Here is a 15743-nt window from a genome sequence, read left to right on the forward strand (position 1 = left end):
ATGTGATCTACAGACAGGCGAGTCGAGGCCGAGACAAAAACCGGAGTAATAACACAAAGAACGGCTCGAGAAGGTCAGACATGAGTGCACTGAGCGGTGACGTCACGAAGTCTGTTTGTGTTCAGCCTGTAATTGGTCCTTGAGTCACGCGCTGCTCGTTGAGAGTGCGACTGCACGTGGGCGCCAGTGATAGTTCGTGGCTGGGGGGCGGATGTGACAAAAACGTTATTTTAATGAATATTAAAATGAATCTCTTCCATGTCATTTTAAAACGAGACCCGAAACTGACATTAAACTGTACAATCAGTTAACAGCCAGCGTCGCTTTACTCACGCATGCTTAAGTTACGACAACAACTTTACGACAGCCCACAATCTGTCAACTCCAATCTGTCTTACGGCAGCTACTGTTATCAACACATCTTCATGCTCATGCATTCATTGTGGAACTGATAAAGCAGAACATTATGAAGTGTTGATGTTGCGTTTGTGGGATTAAACATTGGGCGGTGGTGTATGAACAAAGAAGAAAAACACCTCAAAATGTATTATTTTTATTTTCATGAAATCCTGCAATCATGCATATAATTATAATAAATTTCCATCATAACTCAGTTTGATATTTAGTCACCAAATTGTTTGTATGTACCAATTTAATACGGTTCTGAAAGAAAAGGAAAAAAATCTGACCATCGTACCCTGAATTTTTTGAGGTTGTGACAGAAAACCATTCCATTATCCATCCATCCATTATCCGTAACCGCTTATCCTGTACAGGGTCGCGGGCGGGCTGGAGCCTATCCCAGCTGACTACAGGCGAAAGGCGGGGTTCACCCTGGACAAGTCGCCAGGTCATCACAGGGCTGACACATAGACACAGACAACCATTCACACTCACATTCACACCTACGCTCAATTTAGAGTCACCAGTTAACCTAACCTGCATGTCTTTGGACTGTGGGGGAAACCGGAGCACCCGAAGGAAACCCACGGGGAGAACATGCAAACTCCGCACAGAAAGGCCCTCGCCGGCCACGGGGCTCGAACCCGGACCTTCTTGCTGTGAGGCGACAGTGCTAACCACTACACCACCGTGCCACCCCTGTGACAGAAAACACAATTTATTATTTTTTGCTTGGCCTAATGTAAATTTATTCCGCGCTAATTATTCTGTTGTTGTAATGTCCTGACAGCGTTTATAAATTGTAACTTTTTTGTTGTGTTGACCTTCTCACAGCTTTTATTCTTTTTCATGCTGTCGCTCTTTGGTGTGTTTATTTGTCTCTGAAACAAAAAGCTGTGTCTCAAACTTCAGTGTCCTTTTCTGGGAGAGGTCTTTACCCCCCACACACAGGGAAAGTCAGACAGGGAGACACAACACACAGAGTGTAAGGGGAAGAACATGTCCAGTCTGTAAATCACTGGTACCAGGAACAAATAAGGAGCACCTGGCAACACACACACACACTGTTATCCAACGAGCTCATCATGAGTCGCTCCATAAAACCCCTTCAGCACGGGGCTGGTGATCATTTCAGTAGCTCACTAATTAGAGAACAAATCCAATGTCTGAGCTGTTCAGATAAATATGACTCTGCCTCTAACTCTGCCTGCTTCATCTCAACCTGACTTTGATCATTTGGGTGAGTTTATTATGTTTTATTTTATTTCCTTCAGTATTAGTTGTGATGGAATTGAAGGCAGCAGCGCTAAAGCTCTGGTCTCAGTGCTCAACTCAGAAACCTCCAATCTGAGAGAACTGCATCTGACTGTGAGGACACTGAATCTGTCTGGGAATAAACTAGAAGACTCAGGAGTGAAGCGTCTCTGCGCTGTACTGGAGAATCCTGACTGTAAAGTGGAGAGCCTGGTGTAAGATCATCTCTTTGTGTACATTATTGATTTTCAGTTGAATTTGACTGTAACAGTCCAACATGCAGAACAAATATATTCCTCATTAAACTCAGCACTTCTGCATTAAAGCACTAATTAACCACACTGAGAATTTGATACGTGGGGATAAAAATACAGTTAAAGCAGGGTTTTCATTAGTATGGAAAACAGATGAAATGTTGCCCTGGTGGGAGGACCGGGGGGCGGAGCCCAGAGCCGAAAACGAATTTTGCAATTTCTAACAGCCAGTCGTTAGCTCTCCATGGTCCATCTGAAATAGAAATTCAAGTCATTCCTGGGTCTCGTGGCGATTACAGTTCGTATGCCACAAAACCCAGTCAAGATTTGGGAAATCAGAACAACACGAACGCTTGCAGAATAAAGAAATCGAATGTATCATGACAAACATGCAAAATAGCAATAACTTTTTTTAATGTAAACTGGGCAGGGTTCTCCACTTTTCAAAAATAAAAGGAGGGGGTGGGGCTCCAGTGGGGGGCCAGGGGGACAAAATCCCCCTGAAGGTGACAGACTTTGGGCTTTTTTGACAGTGAAACTGGCCAATAAATGAATAGGAAATGCTAAATCATTGTTAAAATAATTTTACAGAAAATTAACGCATTCTTACTGTACATATCTTTGTCAATGTGAGACTCATTTGACATTTCAGTTGAGACTGATGCGCCTGTTCCGATCCCTGAATTAATTATATATTTTTTTTCTGTGTGAGAAAAATAAATGAACTTCCATGCATAAACAAAATACCCAATTACAATAACTGCATATATTTTTTACAATACACATAATTAATGTTGATTGGGTGAAACCACTCCAATCCATGCACCAGCTGGTGCGCGTGCCCGAGACTGGCACTACAAAGCCACCCGGCCTCCGTAGTTCGGGTCCTTTGACCCAGGAACCCGGAAGTCCTGCAGTAAACAAACACTGAAGCAGCGGGAAAATGCAGCTCTCGCCTACATGATCACAGATACGTAAAATAAAAGACCTGAAACTTAACTAGTGTGTGTGTGCTGTTATATGATTACTGTAACGGTGTAGGGTCAGAAAAGACTATAGATAAGCGTACCCGTTGCACAATAACGCTACAAATACCTGCAGAGTTATTTAGCTGCTGGCTCGTTATTTTGGCCACTTCAGGTCGCCCCGTATGCATTCGTTTAATGGTCTTCTGCGTGTTAAATAGTTTCAAATGTATAATAAAGCAAATACTTTATGATTTATTTGGTGAATACTGATGAAGTCACAGGGTTGGGTTTTTTTTTTGGCCAAGGGAAGGGCAGTGCGCCACTTTAAAAGCGCCCGTGGAGAACACTGCTGGGCATTTTCCGCGAGACTTACCAGTTTTTTCTGCGAAGCCGAAATTGAACAGCGTTCGCTTTCATTTTTTCGTGGTCGCCATCATGCTATACCATACAGGATAGGGTCGCCATCTTACCATGTGGGAACCATGTGATATGCTATAGTTTAATACGCGCTAAATGATTGGACGATATTAGAAGGATTAGCCAATCGGTTCCCACCTTTTATCTAGTCACATGTACACAGCCTCAGCAACCAAACGGCGCACAGGTAACAGCGTTCCTTATCAAGTAAGTCCGACGAGAAAGTTTGAGCAATTACGGGAAAATTGCATTTGGCTCAAAAACAACCGATTCAGACGTCATTACAACTGATGATTTCGATCGGCAATCGGTTACTAATGAAAACCCTGTTAAACACAGATGAGTCAGGTTTCTTTTTTCTTTTTTTCCTTAAACCAGTAAAACCTTTACACCTCTTGTAGACTCGATGTCAAGAATAATCAAAAATAGCTTTAATAATTGGTCAGAGTTAATAATATCTTGTGATTGGACAAGAGAAGGGAGACAGTCCATCATCAGACACATCATCTTTAAAGTCAGTATTAAATCTGTTGATGAAGTGTGTGTCATTGTGTCTCTGCAGGTTGCGTGGTTGTGGTGTCTCAGATGAAGGCTGTGCTGCTGTGAGTTCAGCTCTGAGATCAAACCCCTCACACCTGAGAGAACTGAATCTGTCCGGTAATAATCTGGGAGACTCAGGAGTGAAGCGTCTCTGTGCTGGACTGGAGAATCCTCACTGTAAACTGGAGAGACTGTGGTAAGATCATCTCTCTGAGAGTCACATGACCTGCTCCTCAGTAAGACCCATTCTCTAATGGTGAGACTGAAGCAGAGGTTTTAGCTTCATCATCAGTGTCCTGAGGAGGAAGATTGTTTCTGTTCACTGCACACTGATGATTTGTCACAGAGTCTTTGGGTCAGATGGACGTATGTGAGAAGCTGCAGCACAAAACGGGACTTGATCCGACTGCGATGTGTCTGAACTCACTGTGAATTTTACTACAACACTGTAACGAATCCCACAAACTGCACCTGAGGGTTACAGTTCCGCCATAGAGAAGATGGCAGTGTAGTTTACGAGCTCCCTGACGTTTTTTGAAATAACCCCCCAAAACTCTACTTGATCAACTCAAGTGCGTGTTTTGCTTCACGATGGAGAGAGGGGTTACAGCTAGAAGTAGGACAACTACAAATACGATGGAAAGCGAGTCTGAAATAAGACGAGATAACCGAAGCCAAAACCTCCTCGGACTGGACCGACATGGTGATGATGGCTCTGAAGCTAGCCTGCAAAGTATCCTCAAAGAAATACGGGAGTTCAGAAGAGACGACTGGCCACAGCTATCAGACATTAAAAAAGAGTTAGAGAGCAAACGACAGACTAGATGAAGTGGAGGAGAGAATCGAAGAAACCGAGATGGTACTTCAGGCAGCATCAACGTTAATTAAGATGCTAGCACAGCGCCAAGCTAATCTTGAGGCTAAGCTAATTGACCAGGAGGGTCGAGCGCAGAGAGATAACGTAAGGATCTATGGGATACCGGAGAATAAAGAGGGCAGCGATATGGCTGGTTTTCTTGACAACTTATTGAAAGACGTGCTCGACCTCCCCCGTGATCGGGACCTCGGAAGATCACAGTGGAGACTAAACACCAGTATTCTAAACAACCCAAAATTTACATCCCAAAGGAGAAAAGAAATGAAAGTGTTTCTGGAAGAAAATGATAGAGGGGAAGTTGACCCGAGTATAGTATGGGATACCCTGAAGGCGATAGTTAGAGGTAAAATTATATCCTTCTGCGCTCATGAAAAAAAAGCAAGACGATCACGGCTAATGGACCTTAATAAAGAATTAAAAGATCTTGAGACAACATAAACTGCTACCAAACCCAAGCCTGTTGATACGACTAAAGAAAGTTCGGAATGAAATCAGCATGTTGTATACACAAGACATTGAAAAAAGATGGCATTTACGAAACAGAAATATCATGAATCCGGCTCAAAATCAGCAAAACTCCTGGCAAGAAAGCTACAAAACAACAAGTGGATAACACAATCTACAAAATAAGAGATCCAAATTCTAAAAATATACAATACAGTCCAAGTGTAATACAAAACATCTTTAAAGACTGCTATCAATCGTTACATACACAACCTGAATTAGCAGGAGAACAGCAGATTGGTGAATTTCTCAACTCTCTTAATCTACCTGCAGCTTCAGAGGAACACAATCGGATCTTAACAGCAGCAATAACTGAGGCAGAACTTCACAGCGCCATCTCCAGATTGAAAGCAAACAAATCCCCAGGTCCTGACGGTCTCCCTTCAGAGCAGTATAGACCCTTTAAACTCACGTGACCTTCGTAAACGCGACCGCCATTTTGGACATGAAGAAATAACGGTTTATGGCACAGACCCTTTCAGTTCTCGCTCATCTAGCTGCTACAATGACTGCTTAGACTGCAACAATAATACCTAACACACATTTAAGTATCCGTCGTAAAGACGTGAAACTCGTCGAGTGACGAGTGTGTTCATTGATAAGCTAACACAATCTAAAAGTAGACATACCATCACACTGCCCTGGCGCTGTGTACAGTTTACCTTCTATGGTTTGTGCACTCACTATTTGCCATTACTTTCTCCAACCCAGTGTTCGAACTATGCCGATATTTTCGGGGGGGGGGGTCCCCTTTTTTCCCTTGGGGGGGTGGGGGGTGGGGGTGGGGGTGCTTGCACTTGTCTCAGAGCGTGGATCTCCAAACACATGAGAAGCCTATCTTACGCACATATCACGCGGACTCCACACCTCCACACACGCATCGTGTCTGAAGTCATAACTCATCAGGGGAAATCGTGTCCGCATTGGCATGTTCAAAAAACAACCTCGCGTCAACAATGATACCACACGCAAGAAAAAAAAAAAAGTCAGGCTACTCAACACATCTGATCCACAGCAGCACCAAAGCATCACTGGAAATCATGTCAACAACCAATCTTCCATTTCAACACGCGTCAACAAACAAATGGCACCACAAACATGAACGAATCGGTCAGGCTACCGATTCCAAACCCACAGCAGACGAATAATTAAATGCATCTTACCTTAAAGCAGAATCGACCACAAAGGAAGTGTGTTGGCACTGTTGGCACACTTCCTTTCTACTAGTTTGTGTCCCCAACCTGGCAGCAGCAGTCGTTGTCATATCGGTTTATTTTATCTTTGATGTAAACAACACTTCGGATATGCAAATGCTTCCCGTTACACACAATTGCTATGTCAATAAACATCATTTTGCCAATATTTTAGAGACCATCCATCTTCTCCGTCGGTCAGCATCTGTTGGGATCCGATAAAATGATAAATCTTGCCTTGTGTGTTGATGGTTACTACATCCAGGTGCACAACAATATAATGGCATGATGGAAGTCTTGCTGAAAGTAAAAACTTTCTTTGATGGCTATATTCCTTTTGATGCTTCGCCGTCGTTCCTCGTTGTTGGCTGTGGTAGACTACTGGTAGTTCATGTCCAAAATGGCAGCCGCGTTTGTTGTGACGTCACGTGGGAAGGGTCTATAAAGCCCTACGAATTGAATTAATGCCAAGTCTTCTTCGGGCTTGCAATACAACTTTAGTGGATGTAAAAATGCCTCCTGAAGGAGGCGGTCATTTCTGTTCTCCCTAAAGAGGGAAAGGATAAATTAGAATGTGCATCGTTTCGACCCATTTCGGTGTTAAACGTTGATTATAAATGATATACAGCCATCCTGGCCAAAAGGCTGGAAAAAATCCTCCCTCGGATTATACATAATGACCAGACTGGGTTTGTCTCGCAAAGACAAGCTCAGGATAACATCAGGCGGTCCCTGCACATACTGCATTACATCCAACAAAATCATCTCAAAGCCCTCAGAATTAGCTCGGATGCAGAGAAAGCCTTCGACTCAGTCAGCTGGATTTTCCTATATAAGGCCCTTAAAAGATTTGGCATCCATGAAAATTTCATTCAGGGTGTGTGTACACTTTATGACAAACCATCAGCCCGGATAAAAATAACCGGTTGTCTCTCAGACGCTATTATACTACAGCGTGGAGCGAGACGGGGCTGTCCACTCTCCCCTTTACTTTCTGCACTTTCTATAGAGCCTTTAGCACAGTGGCTGAGACAGACAGAAGATATCAAAGGCATAACCATTAAGGGGGATGATCACAAGGTGGCGCTATATGCTGACGGTGTTTTGATATGTTTAACGAGCCCATCTAGTTCATTTGTCAAATTAATGGACCTTTTTAGAAAGATTTGGTGAGTTTGCAGGATATAAATTGAACATACAAAAACCTCAGATTCTGACTTTTAAATCCATACCTCCTAAACACCTTAAAGAGAAATATCATCTTAATTGGGACCAGAACTCGTTAAAACACTTAGGGATATATAAATATACCAAAAGAAATCAATCAATCAAGTTTATTTGTACAGCGCTTTTAACAATAAACATTGTCGCAAAGCAGCTTTACAGAATTTGAACGACTTAAAACATGAGCTAATTTTATCCCTAATCTATCCCCAATGAGCAAGCCTGTGGCGACGGTGGCAAGGAAAAACTCCCTCAGACGACATGAGGAAGAAACCTCGAGAGGAACCAGGCTCAAAAGGGAACCCATCCTCATTTGGGCAACAACAGACAGCCTGACTATAATATTAACAGTTTTAACAGGTATAACCCTCAACTGTCCTCATGGGGCCGTCCTTCACAGGAGTGGGGCGATAAAACTCCGACCAGACACAGGGCACCAGGATGGATCAAGCAGGTCCGAGGGGCAGAAGAGGCCAGCATCTCAATCCCAGGATCAACATGTAACTCAGAGGGACAGATTGGGGGGGGGGAAGAGAGAGAGAGAAAGAAAACATGTTGTTAGGTATGCCCTAAAAATGACAAGTATTAAATCTGTGTGGTAGGCTCGCAGAGACAAGAGTCTTTACATCAGGCATGACACACAATGGCATGTTAATATGGTAAAAAAATATATCATGACCTGCTCTGGCTGGATGCTAGATTGGGTGATGGGAGCACACTCCTCAGCAATGATGAGATGCAGATGGGACCCTTAGGCCTGGCCAAGACAATTCAGTTACATTTCACCGGGTCTGGGACATGCGACAGAATGTCTGACGGCCAATTCCCTGCAGGCTACGATAGCCAGTCGAGGTCCCCACCGTCTCCACCAAAAGATTTCCTGTTGACTCCATGTAACTCAGAGGGACAGATTTGGAGTGGGGGGGGGAGAGAAAGAAAACACAGGTGGTTAGGTATGCCCAATGTCACCTGAATAAGTAGGAACAGTATACATATTGCACCGAGTACAAGCAGGGACTCCGGCAACTAACTATGACAGCATAACTAAAAGGAGAGAGCCAGAAGGTAACACAGGCATGAGGGAGCCCCGGGACATAAAGCAGCAGCCACTACACCGTCAACAAACTCGAGTGAGCAAGCGAGTGGGGACTGACAGCATCCATACATCCCAGTTTACCAAAACACTCTATGTCTGAGGACCCTCCAGACCTACTCCTTTACCTCATAAACACCATTAACAAAAGGCTTGACTAAACAGATATGTTTTCAGCCTAGACTTAAATGCTGAGACTGTGTCTGATTCCCGAACATTACTTGGAAGGCTGTTCCATAACAGTGGGGCTTTGTAAGAAAAGGCTCTGCCCCCTGATGTAGCCTTCACTATACGAGGTACCAGCAGATAGCCTGCACCTTTTGATCTAAGTAGGCGTGGCGGGTCATAGAGGAGCAGAAGTTCACTCAGGTACTGTGGTGCGAGACCATTTAGTGCTTTAAAGGTCAATAGTAGTATTTTATAATCAATACGAAATTTGATTGGGAGCCAATGCAGTGTGGATAAGACAGGCGTGATGTGGTCATATTTTCTAGTTCTAGTAAGGACTCTTGCTGCGGCATTTTGAACTAACTGGAGCTTGTTTATGCACTTATTGGAACATCCAGACAGTAAGGCATTACAATAATCCAACCTGGAGGTAACGAAAGCATGGACTAGTTTTTCTGCATCATGCAATGACATTAAATTTCTTATCTTAGCAATATTTCTGAGATGAAAGAAAGCTATCCGGGTGATGTTATCAGTGTGAGTTTCGAATGAAAGACTGGGGTCAATAATCACTCCGAGGTCTTTTACTGCTGCACGTGAAGAAACAGAAAGGCCATCCAGAGTTACTGTGTAATCAGAAAACTTACTTCTAGCTGTATGTGGTCCTAGCACAAGTACTTCAGTCTTGTCAGAGTTAAGCAGAAGGAAATTTATAAGCATCCAGTGTCTAATGTCCTTAACACATTCCTCAATTTTATTAAGCTGGTGTCTCTCATCAGGTTTTGCAGAGACATACAACTGTGTGTCATCAGCATAACAGTGGAAACTAATACAATGTTTACGAATAATATCGCCCAGAGGTAACATATATAGAGAAAAAAGCAGTGGACCCAAGACAGAACCTTGTGGAACACCAAACTTTACCTCGGTACGTCTAGAAATATCACCATTTATATCAACATACTGATAACAATCAGTTAGATAAGACCTGAGCCAGGAGAGGGCCATTCCCTTAACTCCCACAACATTTTCTAGTCTATCCAGAAGAATGGAATGATCAATGGTATCAAATGCTGCACTAAGGTCAAGCAACACAAGTAGCGAGACACAGCCCTGATCAGACGCCAACAGTAGGTCGTTTACTACTTTAACCAGTGCTGTCTCTGTGCTATGATGAGGTCTAAATCCTGACTGATACATTTCATGGATGTTATTCCTATGTAAATATGAGCATAACTGCTGTGCCACAGCTTTTTCAAGGATCTTGGAGATAAAGGGGAGGTTTGATATTGGCCGATAATTGGACAGCTGACAGGGATCAAGGTCAGGTTTTTTAATCAGGGGGTTGATAACTGCTAGTTTAAAGGATTTGGGTACATAGCCAATCATAAGAGAAGAATTTATTATTTTTAGAAGCGGTTCAATTACTCCAGGCATTATCTGTTTGAATAGATGTGTCGGTAAGGGATCTAGTACGCAAGTTGAGGCTTTTGATGTAGAGATTAATGAAAGTAATTCAGTTTCTTTTAGGGGAGTAAAACATTCTAACTGATGATCTGATACAGTTATATTGTTAACTACAAGGTCACTTTCATTGTCTAACCTTAAATTAGTAGTTTGAATTTTTTGTCGGATATTCTCAATTTTGTCATTAAAAAAATTCATGAAGTCGTTGCTACTACATACTGCAGGTGTGCATGTGTTGATAGTGGACTTATTCCTGGTTAATTTTGCTACAGTATTAAATAGGAATCTAGGATTATTTTTGTTATCTTCTATTAGGGAGGAGAGATATGTTGATCTCGCAGCACTAAGAGCTTTTTTATACTTCAGGAAGCTCTCCTTCCACGCCAATTTGAACACTACCAATTTTGTTTGACGCCATTTACGTTCCAATTTTCGAGTGGTCTGTTTTAATGTGCGAGTGTCATCATTATACCAGGGTGCTAATTTTTTGTCTCTGACCATTTTCCTTTTTAGAGGAGCTACATTATCTAAAGTATCGCGGAATGTTGACTCTAAGCATTCAGTTGCCTGATCAAGTTCTGCAGGGGCTGACAGTGACCCAATCAAAGTTGACAGCTCTGGGAGATCATTTATAAAGCTCTGTGCAGTAGTTGACGTGAAAGTACGTTTAATACAGTAGCGTGGTGAGGTGCATATATTATTACTCAGACATATTTTGAATGAGATGAGACAATGATCTGAGATAACTTCAGACTGTGGAAGTATGACTATATTGTCTACGTTTAATCTGAATGTTAGTATTAGATCAAGGGTGTGACCACCATTATGGGTCGGTCCTATGACATTCTGCTTAATCCCGACTGAATCTAAGATGGACACAAACGCTGTTTTTAAAGGGTCTTCTGGGTTATCAAAGTGAATATTAAAATCTCCGACAACTAAAGCTTTGTCTAAGGAAATAACCAAATCTGAGATAAAATCTGCAAATTCAGAAAGAAACTCAGAATATGGCCCCGGGGGCCTGTAAATAATAAGCAATGGAATTAACTGGGTAGACTTATTTTTCGAGGCTACATACATTATATGAGTATGAAGAACTTCAAATGTATTAAATTTATAACCAGGTTTGTGTGTTACACCTAGATAATCGTTATAAATAACCGTGACGCCTCCTCCTCTGCCAGTTAGACGAGGCTGGTGTATATAACTGTATCCAGGAGGACTCGCTTCATTTAATGCTATATATTCATTTGGCTTCATCCATGTTTCTGTTAAACACAGTACATTAAACTCCTGATCAGTAATGAGTTCATTAACCATTAGCGCTTTAGATGTAAGAGATCTAATATTTAATAGCCCCACCTTTAGATCAAAGGTGCTGGCAGCAGCTGTACAGTCAGTATGATCTAATTTTATATTGATTAGGTTACTGGAACAAACTCTCTGAAAATTTCTACCTTTTTGTTGAGCTCGGGGAACAGACACAGTCTCGATGTAGTGGGCCCTGAGTGACGACTCTGTGCAGCTAGCAGACAGTCGGTTTAGCCTGTTCGTCTGCTCCCTGGCCTTGGCTCTGGATTGTCAGAAATTAACTAGGCCTGTTCTGAGACTATGACCTATGCTGCAGGAAATGAGAGCAGCACCTTCCCGAGTGGGATGGATACCGTCCCGCCCTAACAGGCCAGCAGTCCCCTCAAAATTAGCCCAATTATCTATAAAGCCCACACTGTTTTCAGAGCACCACCTGGACAGCCAGCAGTTCAGCGACCATAACCTGCTGTAAGCTACATCGCCACGCCGCATTGGGATGGGGCCAGAGCATACTACAGCATCGGACATCGCCTTCGCTAATTTAAAGACCTCTACAAAGTTACTCTTAGTAACCTCAGACTGACGAAGGCGTATATCATTAGCTCCTGCATGGATAACTATCTTTGAGAACCTGTGCTTGCCTAGGACCCTAAGATTACCTGCTATGTCCGGCGCCCTGGCTCCCGGTATACACCTGACTAAAGCTGCTGGTGCCCCTAAAGGCTGAGCTAATTTCACGTGCCGTATGATAGAGTCCCCTATAACCAGAGCTCTTTCAGGTTTCTCAGTGGGTGCATCACTAAGGAGAGCAAACCTGTTCGACACGTGACGCGGAGAGGAGTGGTGCTCCCGTGGGCGAGCCTCAGCGGTAGCTTTGGCTCTACGCTTATGCCGCCGAGCCGTCACCCATTCGCCCCGCTGTAAGGGCTCTAATGCCGGAGTTGGGGGATTGCTAACTCCACCTAGGGCGTCCAGACTTTCCCTAACAGAAACTACACTGTTCTCACGCTCACTAACCTGCTCTAAAGCCTGGACACGCGCTTCTAGCACTGTAATCTTCTCCGTCAGAGAGCTAACTAATCTGCACTTATCACAAGTAAAGCTAATAGAGCTATCGCTAGTGACGGAGGAAGAATGATTAAACATCCTGCACTCAGCACACTGAACAGGCTGAAGGTGTGCCATGATGAAAAGATTCACGTACCTTAAATGAAGATCTGTTGATATTAAAGCAGATCAGATGGCCTCCGCTTGTGGACTTTACACAGGAGGAGAGAAAAAGAAAGCTTCCGGTCTCGGCGTTCTTCCGAAAAAAGAAAGAGAAAAAAACGGGAAAAAAAAATGGAAAAAGGAAAGCGAAAGTGAAAAGTACAAAAATGAAAGCGACAGTATAATAAAAATGAAGACGATACTGGAAATTTATTTATAGAAAAAAAGTTAAAAAAGGATTAGTAATTAACGCCGGCACTCGCGGGAAAAAGGACTCGGCGCGAACAACTCAGGAAACAGGAAGTGCGTAAACAGGAAGAGGAAGTGTAAAATCATTGTCCTGAATGATCACATCAATAACAAAGATAAATTCTGAGCCTCTTTGAACAAAAATGAAAGAAGACGTACAAAAGTGGAACTCGATCTCTTTCCTCAGCCTCAGTCATAGAATAGAGTGTAAAAATGAATGTACTTCCAAGATATCTCTTTTTATTTCAAGCACTTCCTGTAGAAATTTCCTTCAAACGGTTTTCAGAACTGAATAAAATCATCTCCAGATTCATATGGCAGGGTCAGAAACCCAGGGTCAAATTTAAAACACTACAACTTCCAAAGGGGGGGAGGGGGGACGGCATTACCTCATTTTAAAGAATATTATTTGGCAGCTCAGGTTAAACCTCTGATCGATACATGTAGCTCGGCATTTCATGCAAGATGGAAAGATCTAGAACTCTCTATCACATCAACTATTCTTTTGTTGACTTGTTGATATTCTGACAGTTGAAAGTTTGTGTTAGTGAGTTTTCTTTCAGTCTGTCTATCTGCGATGAACAGGGTTGCCAGATCTGATGAACAGGGTTGCCAGATCTGTGTAACAGAAGCAGCCCAGTGAACAAGCAGTATTAAACCCATGCAGTTTTCCTCCGTAGTTCTTTCACTAAGATCCTAAAGAGGTCTTGAATTATTACTAATTTCCAGAGGTGGACAAAGAACCCGACTTCATTACTTGAGTCAAAGTACAGATCCCACTGGTCAAATGTGACTCCGATACAAGTGAAAGTTCTCCAGTCAAACTTTTACTTCAGTTAAAGTAGTGAAGTACTTGCTTTTAAAAATACTGAAGTATTAAAAGTACGTTTTCTGTCAACGCACTGTTGTATTATTGTCCCAGCGCTGATAATACCTCATGCCTCTGAAGTGACCGACTGGATTATTTTGTGAATTCACAAAATGAACACATGCTGTGCATCATGGTGGTTTAACGTTAAGCTAGCTAGTCAGTGACGCTCCAACTGACATGCTAGCAAACGCTTTTCAAACTCGAAATCATATTGGGTCGTGAATGTTACTAGAAAAGAGAGATTTCTACATGCTGTTTATTTGGCAAGATTATGCTGAAACATATTTCTGAAAGGACTTCAGATAAGTTAACGTTATTCATGTTAGCATAACTCTGTTTTTACATGCTAACTAACAGTGTCCAAGTTAACTAGCTATGAGTTAACATTAGCTGTGGACAAGGCTGCGGCAACTTGGCGGTAAATTCCATAGAAAGTCATTTGACTAACCAGACTGCACAGCTATTGCAACATTATCGCTAGCTCTAAAAGCACAGACAACTTCATTGCTAGCTTTCTTTTGGAATAAAACGCTTACAGACCTCAATATGCTTCCGCAGGTCGGACAGCGAGTTTTTGTAGGCCGTGATGTGGTTCGTTTTAGGTAAACAAAACAAACATTTAAAACGAAACAACTCTTTATTCCTTTCAGAAAACTGAAAGATGTTTTCTCGGTATGGCCATGGGTGCGTTCATTCCCCAGAAGAACCGCCTCCTTCCATTCTGCCATCAACTGATCGTGTTCAAATAATGCTGTGGAGAAACCATTTATCTTGATTTTATCCAGTCTACAGCTGTGACGTGACCCTCGTGATTACTGATAGACTGTCTCAGTGTCACCTGCGAATAAACAATCACGCTTTAGAAAAGAAATGAAAAAAACATCTACTTTCAAAGCCGCTTCATTGTAACGAGTAGCGAGGACCCTGATAGAAATGTAGTGGAGTAAAAAGTACGATATTTGTCTTTCAAATGTAGTGAAGTTAGTCATAAGTTTCAAAAAAAAAAACTTAAGTACAGATACTCAAAAAGTGGACTTCAGTACAGAACTCAAGTAAATGTACTTCATTACTGTCCACCTCTGGAGATAAGCGCATAACAACTAAACAGCATCCAAAGTGTTTTGACTTTGTTAGATCACTACACTCATCTTTAAAGTCAGTATTAAATCTGTTGATGAAGTGTGTGTCATTGTGTCTCTGCAGGTTGTGGGGTTGTGGTGTCTCAGATGAAGGCTGTGCTGCTCTGAGTTCAGCTCTGAGATCAAACCCCTCACACCCGAGAGAACTGAATCTGTCCTATAATAATCTGGGAGACTCAGGAGTGAAGTGTCTCTGTGCTGGACTGGAGAATCCTCACTGTAAACTGGAGACACTGTGGTAAGATCATCTCTCTGAGAGTCACATGACCTGCTCCTCAGTAAGACCCATTCTCTAATAGTGAGACTGAAGCAGAGGTTTTAGCTTCATCATCAGTGTCCCGAGGAGGAAGATTGTTTCTGTTCACTGCACACTGATGATTTGTCACAGAGTCTTTGGGTCAGATGGACGTATGTGAGAAGCTGCAGCACAAAACGGGACTTGATCCGACTGCAATGTGTCTGAACTCACTGTGAAATTTACTACAACACTGTAACGAATCCCACAAACTGCACCTGAGGGTTCCAGTTCCACCATAGAGAAGATGGCAGCGTAGTTTACGAGCTCCCTGACGTTTTTTGAAATAACCCCCCAAAACTCTACTT

At 42.6% G+C, this 15743-nt stretch overlaps 1 protein-coding gene across 29 annotated transcripts in view; it reads left to right on the forward strand.

Moving 5' to 3' along the window:
• The window catches only part of LOC132900331 (NACHT, LRR and PYD domains-containing protein 12-like), a 664923-nt gene that overhangs the window by 229617 nt on the left and 419563 nt on the right, over nucleotides 1-15743 (forward strand). For 20 of the 29 annotated variants that reach the window (XM_060942337.1, XM_060942343.1, XM_060942342.1 and 17 more), the window contains 3 exons: nucleotides 1677-1871; nucleotides 3858-4031; nucleotides 15205-15378. The exons of 1 other annotated variant lie outside the window; for it this stretch is intronic. In XM_060942337.1, the coding sequence (XP_060798320.1) occupies nucleotides 1677-1871; nucleotides 3858-4031; nucleotides 15205-15378 (543 nt within the window). The remainder of the gene's footprint in view (nucleotides 1-1676; nucleotides 1872-3857; nucleotides 4032-15204; nucleotides 15379-15743) is intronic. 8 more of the 29 variants (XM_060942341.1, XM_060942339.1, XM_060942345.1 and 5 more) reach the window with 3 other exon arrangements.

Source organism: Neoarius graeffei, chromosome 16, assembly GCF_027579695.1.
Source record: "Neoarius graeffei isolate fNeoGra1 chromosome 16, fNeoGra1.pri, whole genome shotgun sequence".
Classification (NCBI taxonomy): Eukaryota; Metazoa; Chordata; class Actinopteri; order Siluriformes; family Ariidae; genus Neoarius; species Neoarius graeffei.